Raw genomic sequence first — 20,166 nt, forward strand, 5'->3', positions numbered from 1 at the left:
ACACTTTGTATGATCACGAATCTGTGATGAAATTTAGCGAAGAGGAGAATTCAAATGGAATTATATATATAAAGCTACCTGTGATAGTGATCTACTGTCCTGTAAAGTGCATCGTGCAATCCAAAGTAAAATCGAGACTTCGAGTGATTGTTGGACAATTATGGACGAGTTATAAAAGTTCCCTGTGCAATGCGTAGCTTTTACAACCAAAAATAGCAGGGCCAAGAGTTAAGGAAAGTGCAGGAGTGGTGAAACATTGCCTCCTTCCTCATTCTCTACTACGAATGTCTTTGATAATTTTTATTCTTTGCAACAACTCACAGCATCATTCATACAAAGTTTTCTCCAAATCATTCATTGATATCGAGTAAGTTGCCCAACCAGCTGTCTGAACATGATGTATGTTACCGTAGATGGATTACTGATTTCGACAGTTCAGTATGAACTCACCCCGAGTAAAAATTGTATCTTATTCTACAGTTTTTTAGTTTATATTTCTTTATCCATTACATTATTTTAGCACAGTGAGCTAGCCTTTACATCACAGAGACACGAATATCCTTCTAACGGCGTTCATTTTCCTTCTGCATGAAGCATCCCTACCTATTGGGCTATGAACGCATCACACCCCCAAATACTATATAGCTTCTGCCATCAAGAGAGATCTGTTCTAATTCTACGAATAAAGTAAGCTTTCTCATTCTCAGCCATTATCGGGTTGTCCACGGCAGACGCAATGGTCTCAAAAATCATTCCAAAAAGCTATCAACCTTGGCACTACTCAGGTTGAGTTCCAAATACATAGCTGGTGGGATGTAAAGACATGTGATACTCATAGTTGATTTTTTTTAGATTGAATACGTCGTTCCGAGTTTCACATAGAATTTACAAAGAGCCATCAAGATGAGAGGCATTGTATTGATCAGAGGCCAATCATACGTACAGCTTCTAGATGACATCAATATCAAAGATCCAGAAGCGATCCGTCGTGTTGTCAGGCAAGCCGTTACGCTTCCATTGATTGACGAAGTTGCGAGACAAGGAATTAAGGGGTGCGTATCTGGGCCTATATCGAGCTTACTTGGTACATCAACCCGACCCCCTACTTGGGTTGAGCAACAAGCCGCGAACGATATCCAGAAGCTATGGGAACGTGGAAACAGATACCAAATTCATATCAAGCGCTTAATACAGGATTGTGATGTGACAAAGGCAGATTTTCTGGTTGTAAAGGGGGTAGAAAGTGCTCGTAAGTATTGTATACAGGCTCAGGAGGAAGAAAGGAAAACCGAGGAACATCGAAAGCGTGTACAGCCTGACACCAACGAGTACCAAGATCTTTCTGACAAGGAGGATGACCAAAAGTTACCTCAAGCACCGAAAAATGCATATAAACCAGAGAAAGGAAATGCTACTGACTATCTCAGAGAAGCAACTACTCCGAATAAAGAGCAAAATAGAAAACGAAGCGATGCTGGGCAATCTCCTACGAGAAGCATTTCAGCTGAATTGCAGGACTTTGAGAAAAAGGAGAATCGAAATCAAATCACGCCTATAAACAAGCCGGACACCCATGGAATTAACATTAGTGAAAAGAAGGCTGGTAAGTACAGGCTGGTTGTTTATCCACCGGAATCTGTCTAATCTGTCCACTTCCTGAACCAGGCAAGCCTAAGGGCACCCCTGGAACTCGAATGTTGAATAGTCTAAGAGATCACAACTCACCTGCAATTGAAAGTGTAAAAACCCCAGAGAAACCGTCAGGTCGCCGAACAAGAAATTCTCAGAAGAGTGGTGGGAGCAGTGGGATTGGTTCAAACGGAATCATTCCATCCCCCCAACTTAACTCGCCACAGATTGACTCCCGTCCGAGTCAGGATACAAGTAATGTTTTAATGAAAGAATTGGCTGATTATAATAAACGTGGGGCGACAGAAACGGAAACTCTTGATAGAGAGAGAAAAGATCAAGCTGTGAAGCAGCAGCCGGAGCCAATTATAGATAGCGAAATTGATTTCTATACTCCTGAACCACGAATCACAGGGTATAAAAGGAAGGGAGGTCACGGAGGCGCAAGAAGCGGGCCAGCCCGGGAGAAACGGAGGAGCCAAAAAGAGAACGACGATCGTTCTTCCATTCAAAAAAGTCAAGAAGACCAGTCGGACAGTGCGGGTAACCCAATCGGAATAGAAGATGGTTCAGATATTGAGACTGGAATGCATGGGTAACTAGATAGCCAGGAAGAAGATGTCGAGATGAGGGATATATGCGATAAATTGCCTGCGATACGTGATGGAGAGCTGAGCATGAGATTATTTGATCGATGATGATATGATTTAACTCCCATTCCATTTCATCCCAACAAAACATTGTGGATGGCTTCTGAGTTTCGAGTTTCCACAGCTAGAGTGATAGAATGGATGGCAGATTGGTAATGGCAGGATAGAAAAGCCAGATATCAGCTCTCTCGATTTGAATTTGAAAATGAAGTTTGAATTGGAACATTAATTTATTATCTTCAGAACTGAGTGAAATGGGATGTCAGTCAATCGTCTACGCTCGCGTCCAAAATTAGTTTTGATATCCTAGAATGATTTGTAGTGAACACCCTGCAAACAGTATTCCAGGACCGCTCATGTTGGCAATAAATTTCGGATTTAAAAATCCTTTTAGCCAAGTATTAGTGAAGTAGGGAATCGATGTGTCTGATGTCTTTCATGCTTTATGGGCAACGCCGCACTGCTAATTATCGCGTAGTCGGAAAGACGAAGGAGACAGCGAAAAGTCAGCTGTATCATGCTCAATGTGACAGACTAGACCATCATGTCTAATGGTAGCTCCTAGGAGCTGCACCTCGCAGCTTCCCATAAATAGGAGGTCTTCGTAGTTTGAATGAGTAGGCAGGCTCAAAGGATCACTTGATTCTTTTCCGCGCGTAGATCTGTGGCAGTTAAGCATCTCCATGTGCAACATGTGAATATGCCAATTCTTTAATGAGATACGAGACGATATTACTGGCGGGTCTAACTTGCGATGATAAGCCACAACATCGATTCTGTCTTATTGACAGAGTGGTCCAGATATGCAGTAGGACTAGAAACACTAGATTGTGAAAAAGGGTGGGAGCTGAATGGTTGATAACCTGGAAGTGAGGAATTACAAGGAAGAAGATTTTTCATGCGTATATCTTGAAAAGAGAAAAAGATGAAAAAGAGTCGAAGTGGTAGCAAAGATACCATTTATTTTGTGGAAGTGCGATTCAAGCTGTGTAGTCAACTAGTACATTCCAGATGGAAGGTGAGATAATGAATCACTGAGGATTTAATCAGATAAAAGCGCTTTACATATCATCCAATATAGAATAGGTGGAATCTAGAGCTGGTAGAATCAGGGTATATATGTACGCCAAATCCATCTAGCCTCAGGAGTAGCGAATTTTAGTAGCCACAAGCTTCTTCACATGAGTCCAGCACGGAGTTTGTCGTCAACCGCATCAAAATAGACTTCGAAAAATTTGGATTGTTGAGGTACGGGACAAGCTATTGTACCTCCACGTGACACCCCCTGTTCACCAGATTAATACTGCCACTTTTACGGCCCGAGTTCTATTAAAAAAATTGCTTCTTGACAGCACAATCAATTCCTCTCAATATCAAGAATATAAACACCACTTCGGCTACTGATAATTAGGAACCATTGGAAGTTTCGTTGGATTTGACTTTCTAGTATCTTGCAAATTCAAGTAATCTTGAACCAGGCTATCAACGAATCGAAGGTTGGATACTTTAGTTTTTGCACAAGTTTGGAACTCCTGAATTTGAAGTTTAAACAAGAAAAGGTTCGTATTCCAAAAGACGACCCATCTCACTTTCACGTACTCATTTCGAGCCCCATCTTTGCAGAGCTAGTTCTAAGTCATAAAACATGTACTGATTTATTGAAGAAGTGATTCACATCTTCCATAGTCAGAGACGCTTGCATAACATGGCACCACCTTCTCTTGACCCAGATTATCCTCGCTGGAATAATCCAGTACTAGACCAGAAATACGTTCGCTGGAACAAGCTATTTGATACGATGAACTTTGACGACGATGAATCTCTTGGCAAGATCCTTCAAGCTGCTGGTGCAGCAGAAAGATTTCATCCTTTCAACCTCAAGCTCATTGAAGGTACCGACTTGAACGAATCTGAAATGGTTGCAGTTCGTGACCTTTCATACGCATTCAATCGCAATTTTTTCTGCCGTGATATAGTTCGCCACCTCATACTATTCTCTCGATATGAAGATAAGGCCTTTACTCTTGGGAAAGCGACAAAACTTTGCACAGATATGCTCAAAATCACCAACTTGAACCCTGTACGTCGACCCGATATGTATCTCCAGATTCGGAGAAAATTCTGTCAATTAGCGCCATATCTAGAAAATCTCGATGAAGATGAAGCCAAAGCAGAATTGGATCGATGGGCAAGATGGGGACATCATGAAACACAGATTGTCACGAGACTCGGGATAAGACAATCTGCTCGGGAACAGGACGATGATTCAGCACCTTCTAAAAGCATGAATGCCAATGTTGACGACAGCCGGGAGGTAACATCTGTGAAAAATGCAGCAGAAGCCGAGATATTTGAGGTATTGTATTTTTATTCCAATCAAACAAAATCACGCTAATTCAATCTTCAAAGGCGGCGAAGGCTCTCATTTCGATGAGCTCACAGGAAAGTGCAGATGGTCTGGTCGTGACTCCCGTTCCAACTCCACAGAAGCCCATTTCCAATAAGAGAAAGCGCGAAGAGCAAGAGGGTGACCCAGATAATGAATGAACTCCATCTCACAACGAAACATATCTTCAACAAGGTATTACTACAGAAAACAAAGGTTATCACAGGTTTATCGTATTTTGATGAGATCATCATTTTCATTACGGCGTAAAGATCAAAATCTCTCCAAATGTCGAAACAAGCGGGCGAATTACCAAGCTCTCGGGAGCGTTTTGGCGGAGTCGAATCAAAACAAAAAAAAAGACACTCCAGAGAACCCAAGACAGAATGGATCCGCGACTACTCACTCGTACAGGCTACTTGATGAGGTAGATACTTTGTACGAAATCTTGGAGCGCCACATAAGGGAATCTCGCACAGGAACAAGTTCGTTGCCAGAAATTTGGAAGTCAGTTGCTGAAGATTTCAATCATCGCTCTGAGGGTCACTTATAAAAAAGGCGCTCTTATGAGAGATGGGAAAAAGAAACTATCCAAAGATCGTTATACACAAATAAGGAGTTAGGAAAGTGTCCAAATGCTTTCTCAAGGCGAGTTCCGCTTGAAGAGAATTCTAGCAGGATACGAGGCTCTGGAGGTGGAAACGGGAAGCGAGATGGACAAGAAATCGATTTAGGTAGGAATTTATGGGAAAGATCAAGTATGGCTTCAAAAATCTCCTTTAATAGTCGCTAATAGTCTTATCAACTCTGGAATCCCCCACGAATGTTCAAATGGAAAGGGATCAGATACATTGACAACAACGACCGTGCAGAGGCAAAATTTCAAACCCCGGACAAAAGCAAGACCATCATTGAGTATATAAGTTTACTGCCCGAGGCAAAACAGGACAACCCTGAGCACTTTAAATTGGACCGAGTTCTATTTGAGTACTCGAAAATGAACTGGAACTCTCAAAACGATGTTTTAGCACTCAATCAATGGTGTCAAACAATGTTATATAGAATATTAGGGTTTCTCTAGAAGGAAAGGAGACGGGGCTTAATCCTACTCTGCCTTGGTATTCGTATGAAGAATGCAAACTTGGAAAAATAATGATTTAGCGAGTGGGTGAAAGTAGGCTTCGCAGAAAAGATTATTCAGGAGCAAAATTTTCGTCGGTCACTAAGGAGTTCAACGACACTCTTGGAATATATCGGACCAAAACCCAAATCGAAGAATTCGTTAAGGGTAAAGACGTCAGAAAGTTCGTAAATGACTACATTAAGGAACAAAATAAGAGAAAGAAAGAGATAGAGGATGCGAATGCGACGGCTGCACATTCGTTGTCAGCGAAGAAGTCGAGGATCTCCATTTTCGGCGTTGATCTGTAAAACATATCACATCTCGATGCGTTCCGTTCTCAAGATATCTGGAGTTACGTCTACTTTTGTCACGAAAACCATCATCGGGAAATCGTCTTTTAGCCAGGAATTTTTTCGGGGTGCGATTGTTTTGGATTTCTTATGAGGCGGTAAGAGTCTGACACATGGGGTCAGTAGCGTATTCTTTGGGAGAAAAGCTGATGGCCTTGTATTCTCGTCAATGGCTTTCTGGAAAGTTAGGGTTGGGGAAGATGCAGAATTTTTAGGTCCTGATTCAGCGCTAATAATAAAGCTTTTACATCGTGTACCATGATTTCATCATCTAGCCTTGACTGAATAACATCATTTTACACTGATCGGGAACTAATCATGTCAACAAACTAATAATAAGCATTTAAACTAACAGACCTAACGTGAAGTAAAGGAAAGCTACGTGGCTATGAAATTGAGGGGTTCCGAGAGGTTCTCTTAACAATTTATCACCGCTTACTATCTGTAATTTCGGTTTACAGGCCACAAATATTCCCTTAATCTCTCTGACGCTATTTGCGAGCTCTAAGTTCTAACCTCATACGAATTTTAAATCTGTTCGGCTGCTGCTCAACTATAGTAGTATGATCCCTCATTCCTACATGTGTAATCCCTTCAAATGCCAGAAGAAAATCCTCTTGACTATAACAAACAGCCACATTTCATTCATTTCTGACTGGCCATCTTTTGGCACCTGGACCTAGTGATCTCTAAGCTGGCGTTTTTCTTGAGCTTCAGAATTGAACTATCAGACATGAATTCCTCTAAATGTAAAACTGTACTTGCATCAACCCGTCTCAATAAACTTTCATCGTCATCGTGATAGATTCCCGAACCTTGATTTGACGATTTCGAGTTATACGGTTGGCAGAAAGGATAAGTTTAGGCATGATTTGTAATGGTGGATTGGATTGAATGGTTGGTGCAAGAGAGGGATAAACATTTTTGAGTCTTCTAGGGAAGAGGTAAAAGTAGTTGGATTTGTAATCGGATAGTAGATCTGAGTCAGTAGCTCAGCAGGGACACACGCAAAAAAAGTCACGAAGCAAAGAATTTCACGATATATGAAAAGCTGACGGTGATGATTTATGTATTAATCTAGACCCCTATAATTCATCCCATTGACACAAGTGAAATGTCAAGAATATCAACCACTGTGCGAATGCGCCAAATCTCACGATGATATTCCCAAATTGCTCTTCTCTCGCGCGAGTAAGTAGACTGATCCTCCAATGTTGCATTTATATTGATATTATTTCAGTAGCCTAGAAAACGCGTGGCATATTTTCTGTTGAAACTTATTCGACACTTTGCGGGAGTTGCAGAAGACGCCAAGAAGCATCATTAAGAGATATGCTTCAAAAGTCAGACCAAGCCCATGATTTCAAAGATTATACTCAACACCAATCTCCCGGTTCGGTAATCCGAGAGAGCTCTCAATCATCTCAAAGATAACCAGCCAGTTCTTGACGTGGGTATTCTGAGCGCGTCGCTGTTGCTTTGGTGTCAAGCTACTGAGCCTTTCAAGATCGACAGGAAGAAATTCAATAGGTCCTTGAGGGTTAGATCGATGTTGGCGACGGCCATTCGCAAGTCTTGGTGTTACCTGACGTGCAGATCTGCGTTTCCGAGCACGAAATTTCTCCATTTCTCTGCTGCGCCCGACCATTGTGATAAATTCAGTATCGAGATTTTTGTTAGGGTTTACCGGCTCTCGAATCATAGCGGATGTTTGTTTTCGACCAGTTTGCGGCTTTTGAGACTGCTCTATCATCGCCCTGGGAGCAACTGGCTTCTTGACAACTCTATTCTCGATAACCTGATTCCTAACAACATTTGTGCGCTCCATCTGGCCCAGATCTCCCGGTGTGTACTTGCGAATCTTCTCTCGTCTCCAGTCGTTCAAGAGGAAAATGTCGCTCGAATCGTTCCAGTCGAATGGTTCACCATTTCCATAACCTCGATCGTAATATACTTCTCGTACCAGGCCCGCTTCCGTCACACTGATCAATGCAATCCGCATTTTGTTCGGCTCTTGGGATCTGATTACTGCTGGAGTGAGATCTTGTCTTGGCTTGAGCTTCCATTCGCGCTTGCCGCCAAGCTTGCTTCGAAGGGGAGGTGGAAGTGATGTATTCATCTTGTAAGAGAATCGTGAAAATGGGAGGATTTTTCTGCTGCTGGAGTGTTCAAACAGAATTTGAGGAAATATGCTGGTAGACAACTATTTTGAGATTTATGGTTAGTCTGAGTATTGACGAAGAAGGAAATGAAAATAGTCTTTAACTAGAGGGAAGTCTACCTTGATTAGATGTGTATACTTTTCTGTCTTTGACAAAATTTGAGCTTGTCAAGATAAAGAAGAACCGCGGAGTCGTCTAGAATCAATTAGAAAGGCTGTACAGGGTGATTTTAATTCGCATCAATCGATTGTTTAGTGAATGTGAGGCTGTGATTGTGAATCACGTGCAAATGTGACATTATTCGGCTCTCATTAGACGAGTACCCCTGAATGACCATCATAGTATAGTTAACATTACCTACTTAGATTATAGAACATGAGACTATAGTAATAGTAGAGACTGCAGCTTTGTGATAGATGATATCAGACCAAAGCCTGGTACTCCAGCGATGATACAGTGCAAATTTACTAGACTTTCAGAACTCGCTTAAAACATCATGGAAAATTGGTCAACCTCACAAAACCGATTACATCATTCAAAGAGAAATGAAACGTCCTTTGATTGCAAGGTTTCATAATGCACTAGTTCAAGATAGTAGATAACTTTAAATTTCTAGATGGCTATGAGCAATCTACATCAAAACTGCATGGTGATAAAGCGATGAAGCTCTTGGCTTTGCGCCCCTGGGAACGATTTTAGGAGGCTAAATCAAGTACCCGCCAAGCAAATAATTCAGGAAGTAAAATGATGTTACGAAGTCTTCAGTGTGTATCAGTGTCTTGCCAAGCACTTTCCGGCTATTATAGTTATTTGAGTATTTTCAAAGACTTACGTTGATTGTTACGGAGGGTTCGAGCTCGGTTAACCCGGAATATAAACCATCTTAGATCTTATATGATTATCTTCTACTTCAGTATCACTCTGGACTCTATAGAGTACATGCCTTTTTCAAACGAAGACTTTTGACGGAATTTAAGGCCGTGGTGCTCACGATGAACTCACGCTGTGCTATTGTGAGCGATAAGGTCCATACGGTTGCTTGTGGCCATATGGATACCATAAAATTGATGGTGCACTGAGAAATGTACAAGAGCTTAAGTTTCTGATAATTGACCCAAACTAGACCTGCTACATGTAGTTGTCGATGAAAAAATTGAGAAAGTCATTCTTGCGTTTGCCGATGTTTCTGGAAGAAAAAATATCATCTTCACTGCATAAAGCCACGGCTCTGATGTACGACTTTAATGAATAAATGCTCATTAGTTAGTTCAGGCTCACTTTTTCCATTCAAAAGTTGGTACGATGATGGTATAACTGCTGTGACTAGATTGACATTCCGTGAAGGAGGAACTTTGAATGATGCTACAAAGTCGGGTTACAGCTTCAGCATAGTATTTGAGTGCTGCAAAGATGACCTTTCCTCCATAACTTTGGGCTGTGGCCGCATCAGAGTGCGTTTCTATGAACAAATTATACTGGATTACTGTGATGGAAAGAGAAAATGTAGCACTAAGTAGTCTTTGGGAGGAGAATCAATCATTTTCCAACAAGAACTTGTAGCCTAAAGTGATACGACACGGCGATGTTTTGGTTCCAGAGTATCATCTCGATAGATCGTGTTCATCTTGCTAACTTTCACTTAATTTTCAATGAGGATACTATTTCACATGCTTCGAAACACTACAGACTCTTTCATTCTTAGGGGAAATTTAGAAGTGGTCAAGAACATCAGATGCTGCATCATTGCTCTTCTAAATTTCTATCATCGTAAAAAACGCTCGCCTCGTAAACCTCAATGTCACAGTACACTTATCTTCATTTCAAATTGACTGTCCTGAAACATATCATTGGAAAAATTTGAAAGTAATTACAACCACAAATCGCATGCATCGACCCTGAAAACTAAATTGCGGGTCATTTGTTGTTTAGTAGTTCAAAAATTGGCATCAATCGTATATGCCTTGGTATACTGACACCAGACCCAGGCACCAAACTGGTAAGAACCATAAGCAGAGTGCATTAGCTCGAACTTGGCATATTCCAAATGGAGCTAAGTGCAGCGCTAAACAATGGCCCTAGAAAAAGAGACCCGCTAGTAATTGAGCAACCTTTGCTTAGCAAGGAAACAGTATTAGCTAAGGAGGTTTTGAAAATGAATGAAATCCGCGGGAGAATAAAGTATTGCATACGACGTAGCATATGCGTGCGTTACTAGCATGATATCATCGAGCAGACGTCTTGGGAATTGCTTTCTCGCTGGGGAAATTTTCTAGATCACGTGGATTGCATCATCGTAAGCAAGCTGCAGAGTTGGTGTTCGGAAGTAGTCCCTGGTTTGCGGATGTAAGTAAATTAGGAGTCTGGCATGACAAGAATGCATAATCCGTGAGGGGTATATATGCATCGACATCTGCCCCATTCTTTAACTGCCTTTTTAAAGAGTTTCCAGTCTGAGTTCTCCTTCTTCGCCATCTCAATTTTCTGAAAAGAGGTCCGTTTCTACGTGTTTCCAAGTCTACTAATTTTATCAGACATGGAAGGCTACAACGTTTCTCCCCCGGTGGATTGTACAAAACTACTTGACACAAAGACTTTGAAAGGAAAGGCTGCCGTTATCACCGGAGGTAAGAGGGAATACTGTTTAACAGTAGAATTTGCTGACCAAGTGCAGGTGCAAATGGAATTGGCGAAGCGTATACAAGGGTGCTCTCTGCCGCAGGGTAGGTGGCTAATCTCAGAGATTCATTATGTTCCTAACATTATCAAAATAGCGTCAATGTGTTCATCGGGGACATGGAATCCGAAAGTGGCTCGAAGTTAGCGTCGGAGCTTGAGCAGTAAGACTTTGTGACCTTCCTTCTTTCTTTAGATCTGGTGCTGATGTCACTTAGGCGCAGAATTTGTAAGATGTGATGTGACCATTTGGGAAGATCAGCGTCGTCTTTTCACGGAGGTTGCATCTTTCACGGGAAAGGTAGATTATGTTGTCGCCAACGCAGACATTTGTGTTCCTGATGAAATCTTCACTTTCGCAGGTAATCCATGAATTATCTACACCACAAACGCTCAGCTAACTAAGATGTGCAGGCAAAGATCAAGAGCCCACAGAACCAAATCTGAAAACAATCGATGTCAACTTGAAAGGGACACTGTACACTACTAAGCTAGCTCTTCACTACTTTGTGAAACAAAATGGAGAGAAGCCATCGCCTCAGCAAGAGGATGCATGCTTAGTGCTGATCGGATCTGGGGCAGCATTTCTGGACTGCCTTCGAGGACCGGTCTACCCTAGCACAAAGTGGGCTGCGCGAGGTATTATGCATTCTCTGCGAAGGACAGCATTCTACCATAGCAGCCGAGTCAATTTCATCTCTCCTTGGTACTCAAATCCCCAATTAATCTCAAACTTCCTGTTGCTAATCTCACGATAGGTACATTAAGACGTCGATATTATCTGCGGAAGCTTTCGCACACGTAGAGAAGTGCGGGGTGAAATTTGCGGAAGCAGAAGATGCAGCAAGTGCTCTGTTGCGAATCTTGTCTGATCGAACAATTAATGGTAAATCACTGTTCGTGCCGGCTAGAAAGTGGGCACCAGCAGAGTATCTGGAATTGGACGTTGATGATTACCCTGGGAATGAGCTGATCCAGGAAATTCAGGTGGATCAGATGAAAGCAGCTCCCGTGAACGAAGGCTTGTTTCTGCCATAGGTAGGCTGCGCAACGGGTATCCGTAGGGCGGATAATGGCCTTAATAGATAATCTGCGGATAATCTGTTTACAAAGTGGATAATTCAAAAATCTAAATGGGTAATCTGTGGGGCGGGTACAAATTATTTGTGGATATTTATTTATTTATATATTGTATAATTATTCATAATCTTTTATAATATTAGTATAATTTTATGATTAGTATAAAAATTAGTATAAATCTAAGCTTGGATTATTTTTGGGCTGGAAAATAATCTGGGAATAACTTTATATTTTAAACGAAAAAAGTGGATATATTTATATAATTTGTAAATTATTTGTAGATAATCTATATATTTGCGGATAATTTATTTATTTGTGGGTAGGTGGATTATTTATAGATAATCTGTGGATTATTTGTATGGAGTGGGTAATTTTAAAACTTTAATAGATAATCCGTGGAGTGGGTAGAATTTCTGATGAATAATTTGTGGAGCGGATTATTTGTAGATAATTCATGGGTACAGATAATTTGTGCGCAGCCTAGCCATAGGGTAGATTGTGAATCTCGAGATTGCCACTTGTACTGTAACTTTCAAATTTTCTGGTTTGCTGACTGGCGTTGGCGCTGTGCAAATGATGCAAATCTTCCCCACACATATCGTATACATAAGGGACTTCTGGTAGGCCTGCATTTAATGCCAATTTCCGTTGATTGATGGAGAATTTGTTTTGAATCATCGTATTTTGCCATTTCTTAGACGCGAGGGAGACACAGGCAACAATCAACACTCTACGCTAAAGTCAAGAATGAATTCTTTCAGGAACCGTGGTATCAAAATACAGCTCCTCTTCTCCGCGTTTACGCCTCCAGAAGTTTGTTGAGTGTAAGAGCTCTCGGCAACCTCTCAACATCCAAGGCCACTTTTCAACAAACTCTGTGGTGACCTCCCAACTGGATGGATCCCAAGGACTGCCCCAAACGATAAGACCACTCCTTTCAGAAGGAGCATGACACACTTCAACGAGATCGTGGCAAAGATCGTCGTCATCGAAATCTTCACCTTCGCTCAACATATTATCTCGTAATTGTGGGAAGGGAAACAGGTCCAAATATGGATGATGGGAGACTTGACGTTGAAGTGTAGTTGGGCAGAGACTGGCTGGGCAGTTCGTATCCCAAACGCGTGATGTGTTTTGGAAAAATGGTGAAATTGCGTCTGTCGTCAACCAGTCAAGATTGAATCTCAGAGAAATCATGTTGCTAAACAAAGCACGAAAGACGTTGAACTGAACCAGAGTGAGGAGGAGGTCAGCGCGGGGAGAGCTGGTCATGCGCTGACGAAAAATGCAATCCTCAACTTGTCTAATGATGTATTGAACCTGGGGAGGCGTCAGGTCTGATGAAAGTAAGATTTGTTTGTAATCATATTCAGTAAATTGCCGAGGGGAAACGGCATTTGCAGGATTCTCGGCTTGCTTCCGTCGTTTGATGAATTCGAGGAGGGTACTCAAGTGTGGGTCAATCTCTGATTCTAATGGTTCCGTCTCTTCCATAACCAGGCTTGCAGGGGCTGATTGCATGCTCAATAATTTTTGTCGTCTCCCTAGAAAATGTAAGAATATGAACGTGATTTAGAGCAACTAGTTCCATGTTGTTTGGCCGAGGCTAGGATGTAGAGGCACAAGGAAATTTGTTTGGCTATCGAGCTTACGATAAATTCTTTGATGCAGCCTATTCTGACGTTTCCTTCGCTCAGCGGCATTTGTACTGCCTGTCCAATCATCTTCCACGAAACGCACTTCTGCTTGCTGTGGCATCCGTCCCAATAGCACGCTTTCAACAAGTTCTCCCTCTTCTCCTGGACCTCTCGCATTGTATTCCATGTTGAGCAGGCAAAACACTTTATCAACAGCGAGATTGAAGTTTTTGAAATCAAGCAATATAAATTATGTTCAGGACTTTTTGAATCATTTGGAAACACTTGCATCAGCGAATAATTTATTACAAATTTTGGTATTTGCAATCGATACTTTGGTGATTGAAATCATGATTTCAGTCCTGGCGATGTCCATGCGCTTTATTCCCCGCTCTTTAGCTCCTTAACAGCCGAAAGTAAAAAAGGTGCTAAGGCATTACGACACGTGCCCGGTGATATATCGGTCGATTACTAATCAATCCAGCCCGAATCGAAATGATAGTTTGAAAAGCTACATACTTGAGCCACTGTCATTATCATTATCATTGCTGCCGTCATTTTATTATGCTTAGATAGAGACAGTCCTGGAGTTTCATTTTCCAATTCTTGATTGCTTATTTTAATGGAAAACAGCTTTTACTAAGGCTCGTGTTGATGAAGTCAAGGTGAGGTTTCATCTGCCTATCTATCATGCCGAGCATGCCAAGTAGAACTTGGTAGCACTAATGCAGACTGCTTACGCCCCACTTCAGAGAGTCTACCGACAGAGGGTCTTTATATGGTAAGCGAGCCGGCAGGCGGACTTTCAGATTCACGACGCAATCATTAAGTACTTCCAGCAGTACCGGAATCTCGATTCGTCTCATTGCACATCGTAGGTAGCACAGCCTTAGACTCGGCGTGGCAGTTAACACAACCTTCTCAGGGATTGTAAACTTGGGTCTTTTACAAAACAATTATTCTGGGGGCGTAGTACCAGTTCTAGTTCTTTATTCTGAGACACGCTGAGATTCAGGATCACGTCATCTGCTATTGAAAGAACCAGATTCCTGTACAGACAAACACCCGAGGTTTACTGACTGTTCGTCCGATTGGGGTGAACAATATTTGAATCGTGAGAAGTATGGGGTCGCCGCTAGTCCAGGTGAGTTCGTTCTGATCTTCAGATGAGCATACGCATGTCTCAGAGGCTTTAGCCACTGCGGCGACTTGCCAAAAGCTTATACTATTCCCCCTAAGTCAAAATTCAAACTGATCGAGATCAATAAGCTGGATGGAAACTCACAGGTATCCGAGATAGGATTTTTCTCGGAGCTTGTCATAAATTAAACGCCTCTTGGTAAGAGAGCAATACATTTAAACCTTGGGACAATCAATCCACAAATGAAGGTTTACGACCAATTACATTTGTGTCTTGGATGGTTGAAGGTAAAATCCAACAAGCGTCCTGCAGCGGTTCGTTCGTTATCAGCGCCGCCAAAATCGATTCCCGCATCAAGGCCATCGCCATAGCGAGTATGTATGACATGGGCTCAGTCACCCGCAATGGGCTGCGTCATGCTCAGACCCTTGAGCAGCGTGAAGAAATTATTCTACGTGCATCGGAGCAGCGCTGGGCGGAGGTTGACGGGGCTGAAGTTGCAGTCACTGGCGGCACACCTAACGTGCTCACCAATGAGTCAACCGCCATTGACCGCGAGTTTTACGACTTCTACCTCACCTCTCGTGGTGAGTTCACCCCACCGACAACCACGCCAAACCTCACTACCCTTCCCACTGTCGCAAGTCAAACCAAGTTCTTGAACTTCTATCCCCTTAACGATATCGACGCCATCTCCCCACGTCCAATGCTTTTCATCTCTGGTGACCAGGCACACTCACGTGAGTTTAGTGAGGAGGCATATGCGCGTGCTGGCTTCCCAAAGGAGTTAGTCTGGATTCCGGGCGCAGGACATGTCGATCTCTACGACCGCGTTGAGCTCATTCCCTTCGACAAGCTCACCCAAATCTTCCAGCAAATTCTTGCCGCCAACTAAGCTGTCGGTGAACGGTTGTTTTGTTCTCTTCTCTCATGAGATAAAAATACACACGAGCATAGGTCAGATGTGGGATTTGAGTATCTCTATGGAAGCAGAAGTGAAAAAACGCTGGGATACCGCTAGGATGCGCGTAGAAGGCTAGGATGTGGTATAGCGGAAATTTCAAGAAGTATAATATTCATCTCTTTTTCAAAAGCAAGAAAAACCCCTTGCATTACTTTAGTAGCTTTACGAGTACAATAGACAGATCTAGTCTCAAGATCTGTTTTTTGTGACATACTGTGATACTCGTCTTTATCCACACATTTTTCCAATTCTCTTGTCAGGCAGCTTATTCCATGGCCCCTTACAAGATCACGAATATATGCGCATTCAGTTTGCAAAAGTCGAAAACAACTTCCAAATCACTTTTTGAGTCATTCCATAATCATAAGCTGCATACAAATTATCTATACTCATAGATTATCTATAAATAATTCATTCTATAAATTATTCATTAAAAGTTTTACCTACTCCATAAATTATTTATTAAAGCTTTAAAATTATCTATAAATTATCTATAAATTATCTATCTATTTATAAATAAATAGATTATTTACGGATATATAGATTATTTATAAATAATTTGTGGATATATAGATTCTCTGTTTTTTTCGCTTAAAATATGAAGCTATTTCTAAATTATTTTCTGGTCTAAAAGTAATTTAAACTTAGATTTATATTAATTTTTATATTAATTATAAAATTATATTAATACTATAAAAAATTATAAATAGTTATATAATATATAAATAGGTAGATATTTATAGGTAATTTGTACTCGTTTTATAAATTATCTATTCAGATTTTGAATTATTTGTTTTATAGATAGATTATTCGCGGATTATCTATTGAGGTCATTATCCACCCCGCGGGTACCCGTTGCGCAGCCTACACAACCATAACACCTCTTTTCCCCATAAGTATTCATTTTAATCTATCCTAGCCCCTCCTCCCACCTCGAAATCATCAAGTTCAGGCCTAATGTGCCTCTTCCACTTCGAATCTGATCTTCCACGCTTTTCCCCACACCGCTTCATTCTACTACTATTCTATTTCTTCGAATTTCGAGTACTCAGGCTTATTCCAAACTCGGTTTAAATCACTCTTGAAACTGGCGGTAGACTGCCACAGCATGTAAGTTTCACGAAGTAACCAGATTCTCGGAATTTTAGGTGTTTTTTCTAGATACATATGACCTACCTATCGCGTTCACCGTTGCTTGTATATTTATCGAAGAACAATGGAGACAAGATCCCCATTTGCGAGAGCGAGTGTCTTCCATTACGAGCACTTCTATCCTCATCACTTTGATTATTTGATGTTTGATCACATAATCCAAATTCAGATACTATGTAATCAGATATAAAGCTAATCAAAATCACTATAATCTATGATCGGCTCGCTCAAACTTGAGCGTTTCGATGTGATTAGAACTCAGTCAAGTTATTAACAGAGTTTAATGATTGTAAATCATGTTCTGAAATTCTTGTACTACTACTAATAGTACTCGTACTAATGTTGTTGATTTGAGAAGAGTACAGATGAAGTACTACCTACGATTAGGCTGCGCAATGAGTACCCATAGGGCAGATAATGGCTTTGATAGATAATCCGCGGATAATTCGTTTGTAGAGTGAATAATTCAGAATCTAAACAAATAATCTATAGAATAAGTATAAATTACTTATAGATATTTATTTATTTATATATTATATAATTTTATAATCTTTTATAATATTAATATAATTTTATAATTAATATAAAAATTAATATAAATTTAAACTTGAATTATTTTTGAGCTGGAAAATAATCTAGGAATAGCTTTATATTTTAAACAAAAAAAATGAAGAATTTATATAACGTAACGTATGGGGAACTCGGACATATGCGGAACTCGGACACTTTTAGCCCATCACCAACTTGAAACCGCAATAACTTTTATTATGCATACCCAATCACCTTCTACATCTGCTCAAATTGAAGAGAAGCTTCAAAAGGCTATAATTTCACTTCAATTGAAAGAATTTAAATCAATTAGAAAGGCTGCAGAGCATTTTGAAGTCCCTAAGTCTACCCTAGCTGATAGGCTGGCTGGGAAGAAAACACGTTCCCAAACCCACGAAATGGCTCAAATTCTTTCAAACGCAGAAGAAAATACTCTTGTACGATGGATTTCACGACTTACCATCACTGGATTCCCTGCTACACCTATGTTGGTGAAGGAAATGGCCGACGAAATTCGTCTTCGACGCGTTCGGGTCGCGTCATCTCGAAATCCTACCTCGACAGAAATTCCACCTATAGGCCACGAATGGATCTATAGATTCCAAAAACGACATCCAGAACTTAAAACATGCTATTCACGTCAATTAGAGTCTAATCGGGCTAAAGAAGCAACTCCGGAGAATATTCAGGCTTGGTTTGACGCGTTTCGCACGCGTCTCATTGAGCGAAAGTATGAATTAGATGATATGTATAATATGGATGAAACCGGATTTGGAGTTGGAAGTACTCAAAGTACGCGCATTATAGTCGATTCTACTCAGAAATCGAATTGGAAAGTTACAGCTGGCAAGCAAGAATGGATAACTGCATTTGAATGTGTCAATACAGCTGGAAATGCTCTATCACCTATGGTCATTTTCAAGGCTCAGAATACGAATTCTGCATGGATTCCAAAGGACACACCTCAAAGCTGGCAGTTCTCTACTAGTACAAATGGATGGACCTCAAATAGCCATGGATTAGAATGGTTAAAAAGGGTTTTCGAACCAGAATCCAAGAAAGTGTCAGGTGACCGACCTCGACTTTTGATCATGGATGGCCATTCAAGCCATATTACAGGTAGCTTTATTGCTTTCTGTATAGATAATGATATTGATTTACTTATATTACCTCCTCATTGCTCTCACTTGCTTCAGCCACTTGATATTGCGGTGTATGGGCCAATGAAACGATATCATGCTTTAGAGGTCGATCGATATTCTCGAGCTGGTGTAAAGCGAATCCAAAGAGCTGAATGGGTAGAACTCTTTCAAAATATTAGAAAAAAAGCATTGAATTCTTCTAATATTAAAGCTGGCTGGAGAGGAGCTGGTTTAGTACCTTTTGCCCCACGAAAAGTACTCGATTCATTACCATTTAACTCCTCCCAGCAACCTTCTACTCCACAAATGAGAACCCCCAATCAAGACCTAGACTTGTCTATACTCAGGAGTTCTCCTCCAGATGGAACAGAATTAAGGCAAGCAAATCAGATCTTTAATACAGCTCTAGCAAGCAGTGGTTCTCCTGCATCGCCAACTCGTCGATATGCCAAGAGAATGACTAGGCTTGTAGAATCTCAAAATGCTGAGATAGCCCTACTTCGGAAACAGCTCTCTGATGCTCAGGAGGTAATTGAGACTCGAAAGAAAAGAACTAAAGGCAAAAGAGTCAAATTACAAGGTCAATTTGTCTTTAGTACTAAGGAAGTATTGAAAATGGTACGTGAGGCGGAGGAAAAACCGAAGGAGAAAAAGCCACGAGGACGGCCACGCAAACGCCCAATTGAAGAATCAGAAGAAGAGATTGAAGAAGAAGAGCTAGAGAATAGTTCAAGTGATTCGGAATTGGAATTGGAGGATTGTGTGGCTCGTAGAACAAGATCGCGTGTAGAATAATTGAAAAAGTGTCCGAGTTCCCCATATGTCCGAGTTCCCCATACGTTACGTTATTTATAAATTATTTACAAATAATTCGCAAATTATTTATAGATAATTTATATATCTATAAATAATCTATAGATTATGCGTACGAAATAAATAATTTTAAAGTTTCAATAAATAATTTATAAAGTAAATAGAACCTCTAACGAATAATCTATAGAGTGGATTATTTATAGATAATCTATAGGTATAGATAATTTGTGCGCAGCCTATCTACGATGGTGGGTCTTTATGATCAATATCGTATTTTATCTAAAGAGCTAGCTATGTACATATCGATAAAGAGAATTCACTAATACGATTATGCGATTATATAACGGGCATGTAAGCCGTCAATTCTGAACAGCTTCAGAATGGAGAAGACAATACAAGATTCAATATCAATAAATGTATTGAACCTATCGTAAAATATTAAGATTATTGTCAGAGTAAAATCAACATTTATTATTGACATCATAGATCAGAGAGGTATTGCTTTCGAAAAGATTGGAGTTTGTGATTGCTTTTAACTTTGCAACAGTCCTTATTAAGATCCGTCCAGGTAGAGCAGCTTTTTACATAAGCTTTGTTAATAGATTGTAGAAATTCGTGTAGGACAATGTTACGGGAGCTGCCTCTAGGGTCACGTGGAAGTGTCTAGAGATCTCTCGAGGTGGTTTAGACTAGACTTCAAGTAGGAATTCAATAA

At 40.7% G+C, this 20,166-nt stretch overlaps 6 protein-coding genes across 6 annotated transcripts; 4 read left to right on the forward strand and 2 right to left on the reverse strand.

Moving 5' to 3' along the window:
- Positions 1 to 903: 903 nt before the first annotated feature.
- EAF01_001539 (uncharacterized protein) lies at positions 904 to 2,228 on the forward strand (the record flags this gene model as incomplete). Its single annotated transcript, XM_038909789.1, has 2 exons — positions 904 to 1,603; positions 1,666 to 2,228. 2 exons carry the CDS (start codon positions 904 to 906, stop codon positions 2,226 to 2,228), a joined length of 1,263 nt encoding a protein of 420 aa, XP_038774601.1.
- Positions 2,229 to 3,984: 1,756 nt separating this feature from the next.
- Positions 3,985 to 4,826, forward strand: EAF01_001540 (uncharacterized protein; the record flags this gene model as incomplete). Its single annotated transcript, XM_038909790.1, has 2 exons — positions 3,985 to 4,635; positions 4,689 to 4,826. The coding sequence occupies 2 exons, from the start codon at positions 3,985 to 3,987 to the stop codon at positions 4,824 to 4,826; spliced, it is 789 nt and encodes a 262-aa protein (XP_038774602.1).
- A 2,675-nt stretch (positions 4,827 to 7,501) lies between these two features.
- On the reverse strand, positions 7,502 to 8,257 carry EAF01_001541 (uncharacterized protein; the record flags this gene model as incomplete). The annotated part of the gene is made up of 1 exon (XM_038909791.1): positions 7,502 to 8,257. The coding sequence occupies one exon, from the start codon at positions 8,255 to 8,257 to the stop codon at positions 7,502 to 7,504; it is 756 nt and encodes a 251-aa protein (XP_038774603.1).
- A 2,576-nt stretch (positions 8,258 to 10,833) lies between these two features.
- EAF01_001542 (uncharacterized protein) lies at positions 10,834 to 12,011 on the forward strand (the record flags this gene model as incomplete). The annotated part of the gene is made up of 6 exons (XM_038909792.1): positions 10,834 to 10,924; positions 10,972 to 11,020; positions 11,072 to 11,106; positions 11,192 to 11,335; positions 11,388 to 11,679; positions 11,732 to 12,011. 6 exons carry the CDS (start codon positions 10,834 to 10,836, stop codon positions 12,009 to 12,011), a joined length of 891 nt encoding a protein of 296 aa, XP_038774604.1.
- Positions 12,012 to 12,794: 783 nt separating this feature from the next.
- EAF01_001543 (uncharacterized protein) lies at positions 12,795 to 13,996 on the reverse strand (the record flags this gene model as incomplete). Its single annotated transcript, XM_038909793.1, has 2 exons — positions 13,706 to 13,996; positions 12,795 to 13,597 (listed from the first exon to the last, which is right to left on the reverse strand). The coding sequence occupies exons 1-2, from the start codon at positions 13,875 to 13,877 to the stop codon at positions 12,795 to 12,797; spliced, it is 975 nt and encodes a 324-aa protein (XP_038774605.1). The 5' UTR covers positions 13,878 to 13,996.
- A 1,112-nt stretch (positions 13,997 to 15,108) lies between these two features.
- EAF01_001544 (uncharacterized protein) lies at positions 15,109 to 15,726 on the forward strand (the record flags this gene model as incomplete). The annotated part of the gene is made up of 1 exon (XM_038909794.1): positions 15,109 to 15,726. One exon carries the CDS (start codon positions 15,109 to 15,111, stop codon positions 15,724 to 15,726), a length of 618 nt encoding a protein of 205 aa, XP_038774606.1.
- Between the last annotated feature and the right edge of the window lie 4,440 nt (positions 15,727 to 20,166).

Source organism: Botrytis porri, assembly GCF_014898465.1.
Source record: "Botrytis porri strain MUCL 3234 chromosome Unknown BPOR_002, whole genome shotgun sequence".
Taxonomy (NCBI): Eukaryota; Fungi; Ascomycota; class Leotiomycetes; order Helotiales; family Sclerotiniaceae; genus Botrytis; species Botrytis porri.